This window comes from Pipistrellus hanaki (genome assembly GCF_964339955.1).
Source record: "Pipistrellus hanaki genome assembly, chromosome: 3".
Classification (NCBI taxonomy): domain Eukaryota; kingdom Metazoa; phylum Chordata; class Mammalia; order Chiroptera; family Vespertilionidae; genus Pipistrellus; species Pipistrellus hanaki.
In genome coordinates this window covers 139,289,397-139,309,906 of record NC_140505.1, presented here as the reverse complement: position 1 = coordinate 139,309,906, position 20,510 = coordinate 139,289,397, and the positions used below count along the sequence as shown (strand labels likewise).

General features: G+C 36.2%; 1 protein-coding gene across 3 annotated transcripts; it reads left to right on the top strand.

The window, feature by feature from the left end:
* Positions 1-5,215: 5,215 nt before the first annotated feature.
* LOC311618767 (olfactory receptor 6C3) lies at positions 5,216-13,277 on the top strand (the record flags this gene model as incomplete). Of its 3 annotated transcripts, none has more annotated exons than XM_084876349.1 (2): positions 5,216-5,281; positions 12,405-13,277. In XM_084876349.1, 2 exons carry the CDS (start codon positions 5,216-5,218, stop codon positions 13,275-13,277), a joined length of 939 nt encoding a protein of 312 aa, XP_084732475.1. The 3 variants fall into 3 exon arrangements, with proteins under 3 accessions (XP_084732475.1, XP_084732474.1, XP_084732476.1); XM_084876348.1 differs by having other exon boundaries at positions 5,216-5,293; XM_084876350.1 differs by having other exon boundaries at positions 5,216-5,377; positions 12,501-13,277.
* Positions 13,278-20,510: the final 7,233 nt, after the last annotated feature.

Sequence of the window (20,510 nt, the reverse complement as noted above, 5' to 3'; positions counted from 1 at the left end):
ATTCCACTTTTAGTTCTTTGAGGAAGCTTCATACTATTCTTCACAGTGGCTGCACCAGTCTGCATTCCCACCAGCAGTGCACAAGGGTTCCTTTTTTTCCTCATCTTCTCCAGCACTTGTCATTTGTTGATGATAGCCATTTTGACAGGTGTGAGATGGTACCTCATTGTCATTTTGATTTGCATCTCTCAGATGATTAGTGACTTTGAGCATGTTTTCATATATCTCTTGGCCTTCTAATATATCCTGTTTCAAAAAGTGTCATGTAGGTACATTGCCCATTTTTTTTTTTATTGGATTGTGTATTTTCCTTTTGTTAAGTTGTATGAGTTCCTTGTAAATATTTACTAATGTTATGTCTGTTAAGGACATTAGTAAATATGTTCTCCCATGCATTGGGCTTTCACAGAGTCATGAAAGGCTTCTGCTACTTGCCAGCCATGAGCCTGGATTCTGGCTGAGGGGCGCTCCCCCTGTGGGAGCACACTGACCACCAGGGGACAACCTGTTATTCTGACCTTTAGTCAATTTGCATATTAGCCTTTTATTTTATAAGATAATAATAATAATATTAAATAAATAAATATCTATAGTAATCAAAGAGAAACATGCAAATTAACCATCACTCTGCTACACCCACCAGTCAATCAGGGATAAGTATGCAAATTAACCTAGCAAAGATGGTGGCAGCCTCAGAGCTGGAGCAAGCAGGAGGCTTGTGTTTCCCTTGGTGATGGATGGAAAGTTTCAACAGTAGACTAGGAGGAGTGGAGGACCAAATTAGCGAATTAGAAGGCAAGGGAAAAAAACACATCCAAACTGAACTGCAATTGGAGATAAATATTAAAAGACAGGAGGGGAGCCTAAGAGAACTGTGGGACAACATGAAACGAAGCAGCATACTAATAATAGGGATGCCAGAACAACAGGAAGGGGAACAAGGGTTAGAAAATCTATTTGAAGAAATAATGTCAGAAAACTTCCCTGATGTGGGGAAGAAAAAAGTCACACAAGCACAGAGAGTCCCAAACAAAGTGAAACCAAAAAGATCCACACCAAGACACATCGTAATTATGATGGCAAATGTTCAGGACAGAGATAAGCTTAAAGACTGCAAGAGAGAGACAGATAGTGATGTACAAGGGATGTCCCATTAGATTATCAAATGATTGCTCAACAGAAACACATCAGGCCAGAAAAGAAAGGAAGGAAATTTACAAAGTGATGCAAAGCAAGATACTGCATCCAAGAATACTCTATCCAGAAAGGCTATCATTCAAAATTGAAGGGGAAATTAGGAGTATCACAGACAAAAAACAAAACAAACAAACAAAAAAACTAAGGGAGTTTATCACTACCAAGCCAGCAATGCAAGAAATGCTAAAGGGACTGAAATAAAAAGGAAAGGAACACAAGCACAAAAAAAAAAAAAAAAAAAAAAAAAAAAAAAAAAAATTAAAAAAAAATGGCTACAAACAACTACCTATCAATAAGAACTTTAAACGTAAATGGACTAAATGCTCCAATCAAAAGACATCTAGTGGCTGAATGGAAAAAAAAAAAAAAAACCAACATGCTGTGTACAAGAGACCCACCTCAGCACTGAAAGTGAAGGGATGAAAAAATATCTTTCAGGCAAATGGAAATGAAAAGAAAGCTGGGGTAGCAATACTTATATCTAAACTAGATATACCTTACACTATATATTATGTAATCTTCACCTCTGGCAACTAGAAAGATTATACCTTTTTTTACAAATCTGTAAATTGATGCTCAGAAAAGTTGAATAACTTGTTAAAGGTCTTGAGCTCTAATAGCCAATATGATAGCCTGATTTTTAAAAAGAAAAGAAAACAAAACACAAAACTTGTTTTTGCTTCATTTTATGCATACTACTTTAAATTCTGTAAGGGCCTGCAAGGTTTATGTTACTTTTACTAATGATGACCAGCACAAATTTACTGTCATTTGTAATTGAATTTATTGGGATTATACTGGTTCACAAAATTATACAGGTTTCAGGTGCACAATTATACAACACATCATCTGTATACCACTTCACCATCCAAGTCAAGTCTGTCCATCACCATTTACCCCCGCTTTACCCTTTTCTACCCATCTCCCACCCCCCTCTCCCTGAGTACTCACACTGTTGTCCATGCCCATCAGTTTTTTATCTCATGTAATCTTTACAATATCTTTCTTTTGCGGGGCTTTTAAAACTAACCTTACCTCATTTGGACATGATTATATTATTATAGTTTAGTCACTTTAAGGCACCAACTCCTAATATTACACTCGGCGTATGAGTTGCAACATGAATCAATCAAAACCAGAAACTCTTCAACCACCATTCCTGGTGAGCAAGACTGAGCAGCAAAATAAGCATAATACATTAGCAGTATTATGGAACCTAACACTTTTTTGTAAGGTAGATTAAAAATGATAGACTTAATGAATGCACATAGTATAATGTGACAGATTACAGATTCTTTTTTTTTAACGGCATAGAGTATTGGGGAGAGATCTGCATTGGGAGTTAAGATATTTGATTGCTAATCTCTGTCTGAAAATAATGTCAAGGAAAACAAACTTCACATTTAGTTTTGTTGTTTGCTGGTTGATGTTGTTTTTCTTTTCTTCTTTTTTTTCTGTCGCATGAGACACTGTCCACCAAGCTTCTTTACAAATTTTAATACTAATATGTATTGTCCATTACACTCATTGCTGTGCTGTGTATATTCCTCTTCTGGCAATTTTGATTCACTAAATTGGTCCCCAGTGTCAGAGAGACTAGATAAAACATTAAATAGCTTGTGCCAGTAAAATCTATGTAGAAACCATTCTTGAGAGTTTTAAAACACCTTCTGATCTTTTCTTTTCTTTTACATATTTGATTCTTTCTCACTCTCTATGGTCAAAATACGGTAATATATCCTCTATGGGAAATTTAAGACAAAAACATTGACAATAGAAAGCAAATTGTTAAGTGAGAGGAAATATTTTCAGAAATGTTGGTATCCTAGTAACAGTGACAGCTAATAGTTTTCAGAGTCCAGATGTTCTGGTTGTTGGTTAGCAATTGGAAAACTAGAGTTAAGTGTGGCAGAAAGAAGGCAATGGAGGTCTCCCAAATCTTATCATTGAGTCATCACCTATTAGCCAACTTTTAATTAATTCAAATTATATATTTGAGTTATGTTTTGTAACTGTATATATTGAAAATTAAAAAAGATCCATATATATCGCTTTATTATATCAATTCTCTATAAAGGCAGGAAATTATCATTTCTGTGCCTGTGTGTTTCTCATTGAATATAGGCTGTGCAGTGCTTTAGGAAAACATATTTTCATTTTAGGTAGTGTGTTACTAAAATTTGCTACCTATAATACTAGTTGCATTTATTTACTTCATTTAATGCAGGCTTCACAATTTTTCTTAGAAAGATTACTATTACTAGTGATAAACAAAAACAACAACAACAAAAAGTGGCCACCGGTAGCTATGTTGACATGCTGCAAATATCTAACATGCCTCAAATGTGGTGATCAGGTTCCAGCTCAACATAAGGCAGGGGGATTTATAGAGGAGGAAGGGGGTGGTGGAGTGGAGAGGACAGATACACCATGAAGGGAGAGCTCAGCATGCACAAAAGTGGAAGAACAGGGCTAAGATTCATTTGCCTAGAATGCCTCACAGGCACTGCACTTAGATTCCTCCTAACTTGTGTCATTGCTTTTATGTGATTCTCTTGGTGCTAAATTCATTCATTACTACTTAATTTAGATATAGGTTTTAACACAGAGATACCATATTAAGACCAAAGGTTTTCATCTGAGTGGTTAGGGAACATCTTTCTCATTGAACAAAAACTTGTGTGGCTTATATTAAATGCTGAACATTTTCCCAAATGCTTCACTTAACATTAACTCATTTAATATTCACAATAACCTAATGAGATAGGCTTGTATACAGAGAAATGAACTGTATTTATAGAAGAAGCACATAGGGACTGATTTTTAGAACTAGAAAGTGGCTTGGATTTAGCCTAGGTATCATCACTATTCCTCATGAAAATATCTATGGTAATATTGTATCATTTGTTTTATTTTAAAAAAATAAAACAATATTTTAAAAACACAACAAACTGGTTAGTGTGGCTCAGTTGATGGGATTGCCCTCCCATAAATCAAAGGTAGCTGGTTTGATCCCTGGTCTGACATGTTCAAGAAGCAACTGGTCTCTCTCTCTCTCCTTTTTTCTCACTATCATTAATTTTAAAAAAAATAAGTAAAAACACATACAAATAAAGACATTAAACTGTTAAGACCGGCTTTATTGGAGGTACAAGTATTCCTGGAGATCACTTATCTCACTCTTTAACTGAAAGAAAGTTTTAAATAATAACAATAGCAAGAAAAAGAAGACGGAGAAGGAGGAGTAAGAGAAAGAGGAGGAGGAGGTGGGGGGAGGAGAATTAAAATATATTTAAAATCATAAAAGGAAATAGTCACATAGGAATAAAGGTCATACAAGTGATACATAGGTATGCTGAAATGCCATAAAATAACTTGGATGTAATCAGCCTCAGGTCTAAGTGTTTTTTACTTAAATTATTTTCTGCCTCTTTCTCCCCTCTTTCCTTAGCATCTCAGGTTGCTGGTGGCAATGGAATTGGTGTTTCTGACTACCAATGAACTGCAGCAGGAGTTGATAAAGCAGAGTGTTCACAAAATTGACAAGTGGCTAAACACAAAAGTAACGTTTTACTTAACGTAGTATCTTTCTCATTTTTTTTTTTTAAGGATTCTCAATGCGATTAAACTTTTACACAGAATAGGAAACATTTAGGGACTGGAGCAATAGCACGAAGCTGGTTCTCACTGGGAAGAAACTTTGTGGACACGTCTCTGAAACTTCACAGGGTGTATTTGAGGTCAGAAACATCTGGGAACAAATCCCGGATTTGCCACTTCAAGATTTGTGAAATTGAATTTTTTAAAAACCTGCTTTAACCAAAGAGCTTTCACCAGAAAAAGAAATTGCCGTGATCAGTTTGCTTTAAATTGCTCCTAAAGTGAAACATCATACTATTTCAGTCAAATTCTGGTTCCTCACTTGGATATTTGTTAATCCACAATTGATGGTTTGTTCCTTGTGCTTTTCCCTATTGATCTGGCAGGAGAAAAACAAAAACAAAAAAGCAAATGAAGAATGAGAAACCATACAGACGTGAGAGAGTTTATTCTCCTGGGACTGTCAGATGACCCAAAGCTTCAGGTGGTGATCTTTGTCTTTCTGCTCCTCACCTACATGTTGAGCATTACTGGGAACCTGACCATTATCGCCCTTACCCTGCTGGATTCCCACCTCCAGATCCCCATGTATTTCTTCCTCAGAAATTTCCCCTTACTAGAGATTTCATTCACAACTGTCAGCATTCCCAAGTTCCTGGCCACTATTATTTCAGGACATAAAACCATTTCCTTTGATGATTGCATTGCTCAGTTTTTTTTTTTTTTTTTTAATTCTCTTGAGAGTCACTGAGTTTTACCTTCTGGCTGCCATGTCCTATGATCTCTTTGTTGCCATCTGCAAACCTCTCAATTACATGACCATAATTAACAGAAGAATCTGTATACTCCTTGTCTTCTCTTCTTGGCTAGTTTCATTCTTAATCATCTTCCCTGCACTCATCTTGTTCTTAAACCTCGATTACTCTAGGTCAAATGTTATTAATCATTTTACCTGTGATTATTTTCCCCTGCTGCAACTTTCGTGTTTAGACACAAAATTCCTAGAGATAATGGGATTTGCCTGTGCTGTGTTTACTCTAATGTTCACTCTGGCACTGATATTTCTGTCCTACATATATATCATAGGAACAATTTTAAGAATTTCTTTGACTAGTCAGAGGACAAAGGCCTTTTCTACATGTTCATCTCACATGATTGTCATCTCTATCTCTTATGGCAGCTGCATTTTTATGTATATCAAACCTTCAGCAAGGGAGAGGGTGTCTCTGAGCAAGGGTGAGGCTGTGCTAAACACCTCAGTAGCTCCTATGCTGGACCCCTTTATTTACAGCTTGAGAAATCAGCAAGTCAAGCAAGCCTTCATGGACATGGCAAGGAAGACAAGCAAATGAGATAATGTGGTGCTAGGAATTTGAGGACATTGCTGGACATTTTTAAAATGTAAACATGAAATTTCAGTAGCTTCTACAAATCACAATAAACTCCCTGCCATCCTTTTTGTTTCTAACAATTCTGTTTGTTTTATATATGTCCCATTTAATTTAAACTATTTTTCTTATGTCATTCTGACTCTCATTCTTCTGAACACTGTCACAACTTCCTTAACATTTATTTATTTTCAATTTTTTGTTGTTGACACTGTTGCAGATGTCCCCATTTCCCCCCTCCCCTTCTATCCCTCTACCCAGCCCCCAACCCCCCTTCCCTCGGGCTATCACCACAGTGTTGTCTGTGTCCATGGGTTGCGCATATATGTTCTTTGGTGAACCCCTTTACTTTCTTTCATCCAGGCAATTTATTTTTTAATTTATGGATAGTTGGTATACATCTTACATTGTTTCTATTAGTTTCAAGTATACAATATTACAACTTATTAAATAATAATTATTTTTAAAGTAAAATTATATTTTGAGTTTTGTGTAGAAAAAAATAATCACCAGGAATGATAGCGATACTTATAAAATAGTTATATGATATTTTATTTACTACACATAGAACATAGAATTTTATTTTTAATTTATATTTGACAGATATTCTCTTAACTATATTATAGTTTCTCTGGGAAAATTGTAAATATCTTATAATTTAAAAAAAATACATTTTATTGATTTTTTACAGAGGAAGGGAGAGGAATAGAGAGTTAGAAACATCGATGAGAGAGAAACATCCATCAGCTGCCTCCTGAACACTTCCTATCAGGGATGTGCCTGCAACCAAGGGATGTGAATTGAACCTGGGATCCTTCAGTCCACAGGCTAACACTCTATCCATTGAACCAAATCGGTTAGGGCAATACCTTATAATTTATTGAAAATGTAAATGCTTATCACTTAAAAACTGAGAAACAATACTTTTCTCCCACTTTAATAGAGTATGTCCATATAAATTATCTATCAAAAATAGAGGCCATTAGATACAGTAGGTCCTTGGGTTACATTGGAGATCCTTTCCTGCACTGCAATGTAAAGCAATTTTCGCAGTAAGTAGAACCCACCTACATAAGCACTTATGTCACTCACATGGAGCACATACACAGTAATTATGAAGTGAAACAGTAAAAAAATAAAAATAAAAGGAAGATAACAATTCCTGACCTTTACTTGTGGTAAATACAGTAATTAATAATAATAATAAAAGCATAAAGCACTTATTTACATACATTGAATTGACAGAATTTTTTTTTATAAATAAATGGGAGATGGTGATGTAACCATGAAACAACATACATCAATTATGACATAATTCGAGGACTGCCTGTATATAGAATAAGTTTATTCTAATTCCATAGAAGGTAAATTCCACTTCTCTGAAGTTTTGGATTTGCTTAAATCTGAGTATATGTACAAATTATTTTATATATAAACAAAATTATTTAAGTTTTATAGAGAGTTAAAAACCATAATATGATATCACCACATGCAAAAAAAAATGAATTTTAGCAAGGAAATGGAGAAAAGGGAATCCTCATAAGCATTTGGGGTGGGAATGTAAATTAAAATAGCTATTATGAAAAATAGTATGAAGGTTCCTCAAAAGTTAAAACTACCGTATGATCCAGTAGTCTTACTTTTTTGGGTATAGAATTCCAGGAGCCAATGAAATTATATCTGAAAGAGGCATCTGCACCCCCAGTTTTATTGCAGCATTATTCATAAAGGACAAGATATAGAAACACCTAGTCCATCAACTAATGAGTTAAAAATGGTTTATATATATAATAAAATATAATTCGGTTGTAAAAATAAGTAAATTCTGTCATATGCTATAACAGGATGTGAACTGGAAGACATTATAGTAAGTGAAAGACTCAGAAAAATACTGCATAATCTCACTTATATGTGGAATCTTAAAAACTTGAACTGAGAGAGTAGAATGATAATTGACTAACAGAGAGATGTTAGTCAAAGGGAAGAGAGGATCAATTATGTGAGATGCATAAATTCTGGAGATCTAAGGTACTACAAAGTATCTATAGTTACTAATAATTGCACTATGTACTTGAAATTTGCTAAAGGAATTCACACTGAAACACACTATAATCAATTTGTCAGGAACAAAATAAACAAAAAGGCAGCAGGAAAACAGGAAGACCAAATATGAGGTTAATTGACTCCCTAAAAGAAGTCAAAGGCATGAGTCCACAGGAGCTGAGTGGAGCTATTGAGGACAGAACATGGTACATATTATTCATTCACAAGGTTACTCAGAGTCTGAGCTAACTTAATGGCACATAACACACATGCACTGTCATATTTTCTACACACTCTCTTCTAGTTCATCTCTTTCAACAAGTAATTCCAATATAGACATGTCCCAGCCATGATTTAGTTCTACATTGATGGCTGTATTATTATTTTATTATATAAATTCACTATTGTATTTCTTACATTAAGTGCATGTTTAATTATTTTTTAATATATAACATTAAGTTACTCAATATGTGTTAATACTATATAATTATAGTAGAGGCCCAGTGCAAGAATTCATGCATAGGTGTGGTCCTGCCATCCTGGCCCCAATCAGGGCAGATCAGAGCCTGGCCTGTTGGGAGGAGGGAGGTTGGCTGCCTGGCTCAATCCAATCAGGTCCCAATCAGGGCTGGGCTGGCTGGGGCGGGGAGACCATGGGTGATTGGCTGGCAGGCACCTCTCCCAATTGGGATGGGGTGGCAATTGAGGGTGAGGCCAGTTATGGGAGGTGGGCCATCTGGTCCCACTCCTGATTGGTGTGAGGGAACAATTGGGATGGAACTGGCTGGGGGGAGGGGCTGGGGGCTGATATGGGTGGTGGGGGCTAATCAAGAATGGGGCCTGCCTTGGGGAGGGTCTGTGGATGGTGGGCCAACCAGCCTACCCCCAAATGGCATGAGGGGCCAGCGGCCTGGGGAAGGGACTATAGGTGGTTGGCCAGCCTATGGGGCCGGGGGGGTGGGGGGGGTCGAGAGCAGAGCTGGCTGAGGGGAGGGGCTCCATGATGACTGGGGTGAAAGGGGCCCATTGGGGGTAGGGTCATCCTTAAGGAGTGGCTGCAGGAGGTTGGCCAACAGCCTGACCCCCTGTTGGGTTTGGGGGGAGTGTTAGGGGCATGGCCAGCCGGGGGAAAGGGCCACAAGGGGTTGGCGAGCCAGCCCCACCACCAGATTTGGTGGTTTTATTGGCTGCAGTGGACATAATAGCCACCAGTAATTCCAGTCATTATGGTGTTCTGGTCACTCACTTTTTATATATATAGATAATAAGTGGGTGGCTTATTATTAACTGATTACATATAATTTTTATAATTAAAATATTTTGGAAATATGAAGAACAATAAAAAAGTATTATTCCTCTTAATATAAACTATTCATTGTATTCTACCAAATAAATAATATTAACTAAAAATAATAATTCACTAAATGGAATTTGAAGTAAACAAAATGAGTATTTTGTAATATGTCTCATTAGGCTATTAAAAAATTGATAAATAAATTTAAAGACCAAGATGAGAAAAATGATGGACAAAATTAACTGCAATTAATTACTGCTGTTTATAATGAGGGTTAACTTTGTTAACTTATGTAATCACATTAAAAATTGTGAGAAAATAATTGTGAGCACAATATGTTTATTATAATAGTTATTATTTAACTTAGAATTATGAAATAATATTGTTTTTTGTTGCCCCAGCACTAAAAAGGCCAAAGGATAAATAAAAGAATATATGTAGAAAACTTCTTTATTTCAAGATTATTTAATATAAATAAAGAGTTGTAGAGTTCAAAACTATTTTATTACTCATGAAATAGTAAGCAATTGTGATTAATGAAAGCAATTATTTTCCAAAAGTCAACATTTTATGTCCTCTGTGGGATACACAGATGAACATAACCATTGGCTAAGAGAAGAGTTGGGCTACTGAAAAAATCCAAGGAGGATTTCCAGAAATCCCTCATGCTCTATAATGTAGCCAATATGTGGCCTGGACTTTTTCTTGTTTCCAAGAGATCAAAGCATAACTTTTTTCTGAGGTCAAGACAAATGGATTTGAAATATTTGAACTACAGTGCCACTAGAAGCTAGATCCTGGTTTAAGAATCTATTCTCATAATACCCATTGTTGTCATATCTCTCTTAATTCTCTTTTTTCTAATGTATTATTTATCTTTTTGTATTAATCCTCACTTGAGGATATTTTTTTTCCATTACTTTTCAGAGAAAGTGGAAGGAAGGGAGGGAGGAAGTTAAGAGAGACACACCAACTGCTTACCTCCTGCATGCAATCCAACCAGGGGAGGGAAGGGAACCCACCCCCCAGGTTCATGCCCTCAACTTGGAATCAAACCAGCCACCCTTTGGTGCTCAGCCAGCACTCTAACCACTGAGAAACACTAATCAGGTTCTCTGTTCTCTTTTTAAATGTTGCTTTCTTAAACTTCTTGATCAACATTACTGAAGAGGACTATTGTATATTTCCACATCTTCAGGCTTCTGACTTTCCATTTCTACTTCCTGAGCTATTTCCTTTGAGCCATCATAAAATGGAAAAGTGCCCTGACCCGCAGGTAAGTCAACGTGGACCCTAGAGGGGGAGTGAGAATGAGGGGGACAAGAGACACAAGAGATGGAGACAAGACAGGCTTTCTGATCAAGTCTCATTTATTGCAGGGTATAAGGATGTCGATATAGTCAGGGAGAATGAGGGAGTTTCCTTCAAGGACATCAGCGGGTAGCTAAGCAACTGAACTGTAAATGTCAAGAATAGTTTATCCTCATCAGAGAACATTCTGTTGTGCAGCTGTGTCCCAACTGCAGGATGTTCGATAAGCAGAGCTTGAGTAACAGCTGTCATGGGTTGTGGAAACAATGTATCTTAGGCCATCCAGGTGCATGCCTGGGAGTACAGTTTCCCACAGAAAAGAAATAAAATAAAATTTGATTAGGAATTTTCTAGTGGCTGGCAGAGAAGTGATGGTTTTACATTCCATCCTTCATGGCAGAAATTTGACTATCTAAAATGTAAAGGAGGTAACTCACAATTTTAGCAAACCGCATTTACAGCATGGTCTATCCAGCTAGCTGCGAATTAACTGAATAGGTTAGGATGAGTGGGGGAGTGCTTTTTATATATAGTTCTAAAATATCCTTATGGATCAGAGGTCTCATGTAAAAGACAAGTGTGGAGTCAAATTACAAAAAAATGAAAGATTTTTTCATAAACTTTAATAACTCAGAAAAAAGGATGTTTAAAGGGAAATTACACTGGCTACAATCTGAGTGACAGAGCTGCTAAGATCTGAGGCAAGTAGTATTTTTCCAATTTTTACTTCAATGGAAAATGAAAAATAGATAAATACTGCATATTCCTTTAAGCTCAAAAAATTTCTCCTATATATATTTCCATAAAGTCATAGAAGATGTCAAACATTAGTGATTCTTATAGAATAATAAGTGAATATGTTCACTACTTGTAAAACAAAATAGATTACTTATTCTATCTTAATGAAAATATACATATTATTATATAATATGTACAGAATGTTTTCATATCATCTTGATAATTACAGTATAAAAATAATGTTAAAGATAAAATGAATAATGTAATAACCTAATTAATTTATTTTCTATGAAAATTATTAATTGATTTCTTATAGAAAATGTAATGGGTTGTTATTCTAGTCTTCTAAGTTTCACTTCTACATTTTGATAGAATTAAGATCATTCTTTTCTGTTTTTAGGTGGCAGTATCCTCTAATAAATACATGACAGAAAAAAAAGAACATGCATATTTCATATTATTGCTTCAAGAAAAATGTAAGATTTGCAAAAAGTATTAATTTTATTTACCATATCTCAATGATGTAATTTGTTGCATGAATTATTCCTAACTTCAAAATAAAAGAACTAGTACACAAAACAGAACTCATAAATATGTATTAAGACATAATGCAAACAAGCCAGCCAAAAGAAAATGAAATCTGCACAGATTATAAAAATGTTTTAGAATTTAGTGATGATGACATTGATTATGATGAATCATATCTCTCATCACCTCTCTTTAACACTTTTTCCACCTAAATATCTTTAAAGAAAGAGAGAGACAGAGAAATGAACCACACAGTGGTCACAGAATTTGTCCTTTTAGGTCTTTCTGATGATTTTGACCTTCAGATTATGCTTTTTCTCCTTTTATTTGTCACATATATACTAAGTGTCGCTGGAAACCTGATTATCATCACCCTAACCTTGGTGGACTCTCATCTACAGACGCCTATGTATTTCTTCCTCCGGAATTTCTCTTTCTTAGAAATCTCATTTACAACTGTATGTATCCCTAGATTTCTGGGGGCAATTATCACCAGGGATAAGACTATTTCCTATAATAACTGTGCAGCCCAACTATTTTTCTTTATTTTCATGGGGGTGACTGAATTTTACCTTCTAACCGCCATGTCCTATGACCGCTACGTTGCCATCTGCAAGCCCCTTCATTATACAATCATCATGAACAGGAAACTCTGCACCCTGCTCGTGCTGTGTGCCTGGCTGGGAGGGTTTCTGACCATCTTCCCTCCCCTTATGCTTCTCCTCCAGCTGGATTACTGTGCTTCCAACATCATCGATCACTTCGTATGTGACTATTTCCCCCTTTTACAACTATCTTGCTCAGATACATGGCTCCTGGAAGCAATTGGTTTTTACTTTGCTTCGGTCACTTTGCTATTCACTTTGGCGTTGGTGATTTTATCGTATATGTGCATTATCAGGACTATTTTGAGAATCCCATCTGCCAGTCAGAGGAAAAAGGCTTTCTCCACTTGTTCCTCTCATTTGATTGTCATTTCCATTTCTTACGGAAGCTGTATGTTCATGTATGCCAATCCCTCTGCGAAAGAAAAGGCGTCATTGATAAAAGGAGTAGCTATCCTCAATACCTCTGTCGCCCCCATGCTCAACCCCTTCATTTACACCCTGAGGAACCAGCAAGTGAAACAAGCCTTCCAAGACATGGTCCGTAAAGTAGCATTTTCTACAAATAAATGATTTGGTATTTTTGTCAGAAACAAAGGGCACTCTCAAAGAGCAGTTACGTGGAACCTTGAAATTCCTAAACATCTATGTAAGAATGCGTTTTCTCCAAAGTCTCTATATGCCATGTTGTAGTTAATAATTTCCCATTTCTTCCACTTCCATACGGTTTCTCCAATACATTCTTAATTGATTTATTTAAAAATATACTTGAGTTTATTTCTTCTACTGAATGTTCTGGAAATGAAATGTATTTCTTTGAGATATAGAGTGTAATGTGAAAAAAAATAGGTTTAATCCTGTTAATATCAGTTCCTAAAAGATGCATATAATATCACATTGTATATTAAAAGTAGAGTTTCCAAAATAGTGTGTAACTTCCTGTGTGTTATCAAGACATTGATACCTTTTTTTTTTAAATGTAAAGGACCTAAATGTTCTGATATTATTGTACATTACATTAGGTTCTATGAGGTAATATGTACTTGTGCATTGCACTTTAATGCAATGCTTTATATTGTCTGAAAATTAGTTTCTATTTTTAAGATAAGTAGTGATCATAGTGTTCAGTATTATTTACAGAATTTCTATGATTCTAGCATTTTAGAGAATATTTTCATTAAAGACATTCATAATAGATAAAAAAAAAAAAAAACCTAAAACACATGCTCCTGTCCTGAATCCTATCAGCAGCTTTATAACAGTTGTTTTGAATTATTTGTTAGGCGTTCATTTTCCTCCATTTTTAAAAGGATCTGTTTAATGGAGATTTGTGTTTGTTCCTTTGATTGGGACACTTATCTACACATTTGAAAAAGTCACCACCTCTCCCAGTCTTTGTAAACAGGATTCGTACAGGGGAAGACCATTGCTATTCAGTCCACCTAGAGATTCTGGGGGCCTCTCTAACCTTTCCTGAGGATGAAGCATCTCAGACTTGTGTTTGGAGATTCGTGATGAGAAGATTTTGCCCATGTGAAAAAATTATATAGAAAGATGACATTCTTAATCTCTTCTCTCTCTCTTTCTGTCTGCTGTAACTCAGCTGCCTGAAGCAATAACACGCCACCCAGCTCAGTGCGTTCTCAGCAGCTTTCAGGCTTCCCGAGATGTCAGGTCCCACAAGGGCTCCAGGTTAGGCTAAAGGGACACCAGTCCTAGAACAGCCACCGAAAAGCCCCAACGTCGGGCTCATGTTCCACTCTTATCTTTTCCTCCCAGGGGAGGGGCCGCAAGCTGGATTGGCTTCAATCTGCTGCTGTAAATAGATCATATGAAGCATAACATTTTCTAAAAATCCTTTTATAGTGTCACAAAGCATACTTTCTTTACCTTAAATCTTTTTAAATTAGTTGAATCTCTTTATGTCCTAACGGATGGTCAGAGATTTGTAGACGTTCCTTGTACATTTGGAATTTATAGGTAATAATAGTTGAGTGCAGTGTTCTATATAAGTCAACTAGGTTAAGTTTATTAACCATATGATGTAACTTTGTACTTTTACTGTTTTTATCATTAATGAATTATTGAAATGTCCTTATACAGCTCTGGAGTGGTTTCTCTTTGTAGTTATGTCAATTTTTTTTATTTTAAAAAATGTTAACACTGTTTTTGTGCAGACACAAATTTAAAACTGTTATATATTTTTATTGACCATAACCTATCTTGTCATTATGAAAAGAAACACCAATTTCTCTCTTTCTGAAGTGCACTCTCATCAGTAACATCTACATTGACTATTGATATAAATATACTAGCTTTTATAAAAATAATGCATACATCATTTATATTTTATTTTTTCAATCACTTACTTTTGAGTGGATGCTAGCATATTTTACAGAACATCTGTGACTAAGTATATACTTGATTTTATCAGTTAATTTGTAATGAGGGACTCCCAATAAGGCCATATATGTGGATAGAGGAAGAGAATGTAAATGTAGGAGAAATTCCTTTTAAAGGAGCCTGAATCATCTGTTCATAAGCCTTCCTCGTGCCTTCTGGACCTGCTCAAACCTGATCTCTTAAGTACTATCTCCCTTTGGTGACAGATTGCTGCTATGATAGAATGACCAGCATTATAACTCCGAGGGTCCAGTAACATTCAATTCATTAGAACAAGCTCAAATCTAATCATCAATTGATAATGTCCTATGGTTTGACCTTTAGTCTCTACTAGGTCCCTGTAGTAAGCCAGAAAGTGCTGTTGAAAAGAAGGGTGAATATCTGCAATACGTTGCTCCATAGTCACAGTCTGTGCTATTAGTCTTCCCATAGTGGCAAAGCACAAGTGCCATAGAGCATCTCTGTTTGTCATTGACACTTCAAGTAGCATTAGAATTTCTTGATCACTTGTGCAAAGTGGAAGAACACTGTCTCTAAAATCAATACTAAATGTCATATGGAAAATCAAGCATGCAGTAATAATTAAGTAATCTTGGAAAGCAAGCAATATGAGGGGGATATATTATATTAAAGTATAATATAAAGCTTCTATAATGAAATCATGTTCTCAGGCATGAAGAGTGAGAAATTAATGTAGTAAAAATATAAGTGGTGTATTTTGAGTGTATCTGTTTGAATAGTTTTAACTTTTAAAATTTTCTTATTGTTTCACATATCCCACGGACAAAATCAAATGACCAAGAATGAGACAAAACTCTATGTACGTGAACATAATCTTATATGATAAAGAGCTAACATGCAAAATATGCAAATGGTCACCACGCCCTCATACCATCATGCCATAATGGCTCAGACACTCAACACTGGGGAGAGAGGAATGGGGGATCACCAAGCACAAATGAGCTCCTGAGAGAGGAATGGGGACCAGCCAGGCTGTGGCCTGGGAGAGGGACAAGCCACCTGCCCCAAGGTCCCAGGTGCCAGAAGCTGCACCTTTACCTGTGGCCAAGGAAAGGAATAAGCCACCCAACCCCTGGTCTCAGGCACCAGCGGCTGCACCTGCACCTGCGGCCAGGAGAGGGACGAACTGCAGGCCCCATGGTTCCAGGCACATGTGGCTAAGGCCCGGCCGAGCCACCTGCCCACAGTCCCCTGCGGCTGCGGCCAGCCTAGGTCCTGGCCAAACGAGGGAATCCTGGTTCCCAGGTGCAGAGCGAGACAGAGGTGGTTAGGGGTCATCAAGCCAATAGGGGAGCAGGTAGGGGAAATCAGGCAGGCAGGCAGATGTGGTTAAGGGCAAATCAGGCAGGCAGAGGTAGTTAGGGGCAAATCAGGCAGGCAGAGGGGTTAGGGGAAACCAAGCAGGCAGGCAGGCTAGCGGTTAGGAGCCAGTTGTCCTGGATTGCGAGGGGCAGTCAGACATCCCCCAAAGGGTACCTCATTGGAGAGTGCAGGCCGAGCTGAGGGACCCCCCACCCCATGCATAAATTTCATGCACCAGGCCTCTAGTTATAAAATAAACCAATAACTATGGGAAGAATGGAGAATTGATACAATTAATTGTTCAAGATAGTATTTTGATAATTGGTCATAAGTAGTACGGACACTGCAAAAAGTGTTTCATTTAGTAAATTTTAAAAAATAATAATGGGAGTGTAACAATTCCCACTTAAAATATTCTGTGTGTGTGTTGTAGAATTAAGTAATTGACTAGTAAATAGATTGTTGGAGTCAGATTTCTCAGTGCTGAGGAAAAGAGATACAGATGTGGTATGAGAGAAAAAATTATATGTTAATGTACTAGAATATGAAATGTCAATTTAAGATTATTATTTTTATAAATGCATTTTTCTCTGTTGCATGAAAATTCCAAAGAAAAACAAGAACCCAATAGCAAGGAGCCCACCAAGCATTGAGATCTTGAGCTGTAGATACCATTTTTTTCTTTAAAAAAATCACCTCTGAGAACTAGGGAAATGGCTGATAGACATGTGAAAAGATGTTCAGTGTTACTAATCATCAGGGGGATGCAATCAAAACTGCAATGAAATATCACCTCTCACAGTCAGAATGGCTATCATCAAAAAGTCAACAAAGAACATGTTGGCTATATGAAAGAAGGTGAAGGGATTAACCAAAGAACATATAGGCATTACCCATAGACGCACACACAATAGTATGGTTGATGGCCAGAGGAAAGGAGGGGGAGGCTGGGTGAAGGTGGATAGAGAACAGGGAGAATTGGGGACATATATAACAGTGACAACAATAAAATTGTTAAAATGCACATGTAGGTGAGGATGAAGAGAAAAGAGAGACCTTCTGCATTGTGATGGGATTGACAGTTGATGCTGCCACTAAAGAAAACAGTATGGAGATTTCTCAAAAAACTAAAAATAGATCTTTCATATGACCCAGCAATTCCACTTCTGGGTGTTTATCCAAAGGGGAAAAATCATTTGAAAAGGTATATGCACCCCTATGAAGCATTGTTTACAATAGCCAAGATAGGTAAGCAATCTAGGTATCCACTAATATGTGAATGAGTACAGATCATGTAGGATATTACTCAGTATAGAAAAGAATGAAATCTTGTTATTTCCAACATGTATGGACCTAAGGGGGTATTATGCTAAGTATTATGTCAAACAGAGAAAGGCAAAAACTGTATGGTTTTACTTATATATGAAATCTAAAAAACAAAACAAAACAAAATCACACTCATACAAACAGAGACCAAAGAGAATGGTTTCCAGATGGGTAGGGTGGAGATGGCAAAAAAGGGTGAAGGGGAAAATAGTCAATAATATTGTGATAAGTTTGCATGGTTTTCAGAGAAATCTTAAAATATTTGGATCCTTTAAATACTCTGATTTAATAAATTTTGTTTTTGAATTTTGAACATGTTATGACAAAATATTATTTGTAATTTAATTTCTTCCTCCATTTTATGTGAAGAGTGAAACTTGGTTGTTGAACTATGTATTTCTTTTTTAATCTTTCCCAGAGGACATGCTTAGAAATAGGAGAGGAGAGGAGAGGAGAGGAGAGAGAGAGAGAGAGAGAGAGAGAGAGAGAGAGAGAGAGAGAGAGAGAGAGAGATGTGAGAAACATAAATCAGTTGCCTTTCATATGTGCTCTGACTGGGGATCAAATCTAAAAACCAGGTATGTGTCCTGACTGGGAATCACAACCATAACCTTTCAGTGCAAGGATATTCCAACCAACTGAGCTACTTCTGCCAGGTTGAACTATGTATTTCATTGGTTTAAAACCTAGTCAATTATGAAGCAGGAGGTCACAGTTCAATTCCCGGTCAAAGCACATGCCCAGGTTGCAGTCACGGCATGCAGGGGGCAGCCAATCAATGATTCTCTCTCATCATTGATGTTTCTCTCTCTCTCTCCCTCTCCCTTTCTCTCTGAAATCAATAAAAATAAACTTAAGAAATAAAACCTAGTCGCTGATCAACCTGATAATTACTTGAACATAACTGGATACGACATTAAAATGCAGATGTCCTACTAGTAAGTGGGCAGAAGTATAATGGGTATAAGTCAGTCTAAAGCTAGAAAGCTATTAGGAACTAGTAATAAAAATAATAATAATAATAATAATAATAATAATAATAGAGTGAGAGAGTGGTCAAGGAAGAGAGGCAGGCAATTTCAGTATCTAGGAGACTGAGAAAAGTTATTATGGAAAAGAAACATGTCTAATAGATTTTTCAAATGAAATGCAGTGCTTTGTGAGATAGAAACTCACTCTCCTATCCTCTAAGAAAATCAATAAAGGCTGCATTACCCACAAGTATGAATGTGATGAAGACAAGATACATAACCAACTTTTATTGATTTCAGAAAGGAAAGGGAAGGAGAAAGTTATAGAAACATCAATGATGAGAGAGTACCGTTGACAAGCTGCCTCTTGCACATCCTCAACCCAAGCATGTACCCTGACTGGGAATCAAACCATGACCTCCTGGTTCATCAGTCAATGCTCAGCCACTGGGTCACTTCGGCTGGACATGAAAGTAAATGATATGGTGAAGGAAAGTAGTAAAAAAGAAATTAGTCATGGGCCATGGGAAGGGTTTCTGTCAATTCAGAGTCAATATTGGGATAGAACTCCTCATCAGTCTTTAACATGTTGTCCATTTCAGAAGACAATCAAGTCATACTAGAAATCCAGTGCAGTGTTTTGTACCATTTCTTATGACCTATAAGCACATGAACCTTCCTGAGGTTTATGCCCAGAATCTTTATGAGAAAAAAATGGACTCCTTGGACAGTGTTAGAAGAGTCATATTATAAATCAAATTTCCACTCACTCAATATACATCTTGTTTATATATTTGCCTCATTTACCTCAACCATTCTGTTTTTTAATTTTTATCAATATTTATAAAAATGAGTGATCTGCATCCTTAAGAATGCCTCTCCTTGATACTCAGCTTACTTAATGAACTCCCCTGAGCCAATAAGAAAGACGCAGCTAAAGTAAGTCCAGTTCCACGCGGATGACATATAAAGAAGAACATTCCTATTTCCTTTTTCTTAAGACAGCATTTGCAGGAAAACATCACAGTCTCTGAAGTATAAGGAAAGTATATTTAAATTTTGTAGATGTGTAACCATAGAATTACAAAATATATTTTGAAATGTTTCCATAAATACAAAGAAAATCTTTAATAAATGTTTTTATTTATTTATTTATTTATTTATCCACCCAGGTGTAATTGATGGATCTCAGGTGAAAGACAAAAAGCAGGAATGAGTTTTGTTACAGTACCAGGAATAAATGATATTGTCAAATATTACTAGTTTTTTTTAAAAAAAGAGAGAGAACTATAATCCCTGAGAATTATAAAAAAAAGTTTAAGTTACCACACTTGTTCTGACAGTACAATAAAAATAAAATAAATTGCTAACTCAATTTATCAGCTCTGAAATTATGTAAATATTTAAGCCAATTAGACAGTTAAGTTTGAGACTAAATCATCAAGAAGAACCAAGAAGTAAGTAAATTTGTTATTCTCCAACATAGTATTCTATTTTATTCAAGTGTTTAAAAATATTATTTGCATATGTATTTGTGGATTTATATCCCTTTTTATATTAAAAGTTAAGCAGTTGTTTAATATCAAAGGGACTATAAATGGAATCCTAAAGCAGGAATCCAGAAATAAGTTTTGGGTTGTTCAATTACTTTTTCCAAGTTTAATGATATTCTGTTATAGAAATCAGATTATAAAATTTTATTCCATATTAAAAGCAATACCTCACTCCCATTAAATGTTATTTTGATCATCTACTTGTTTCTTTGCCATAGCAATATTGGAAA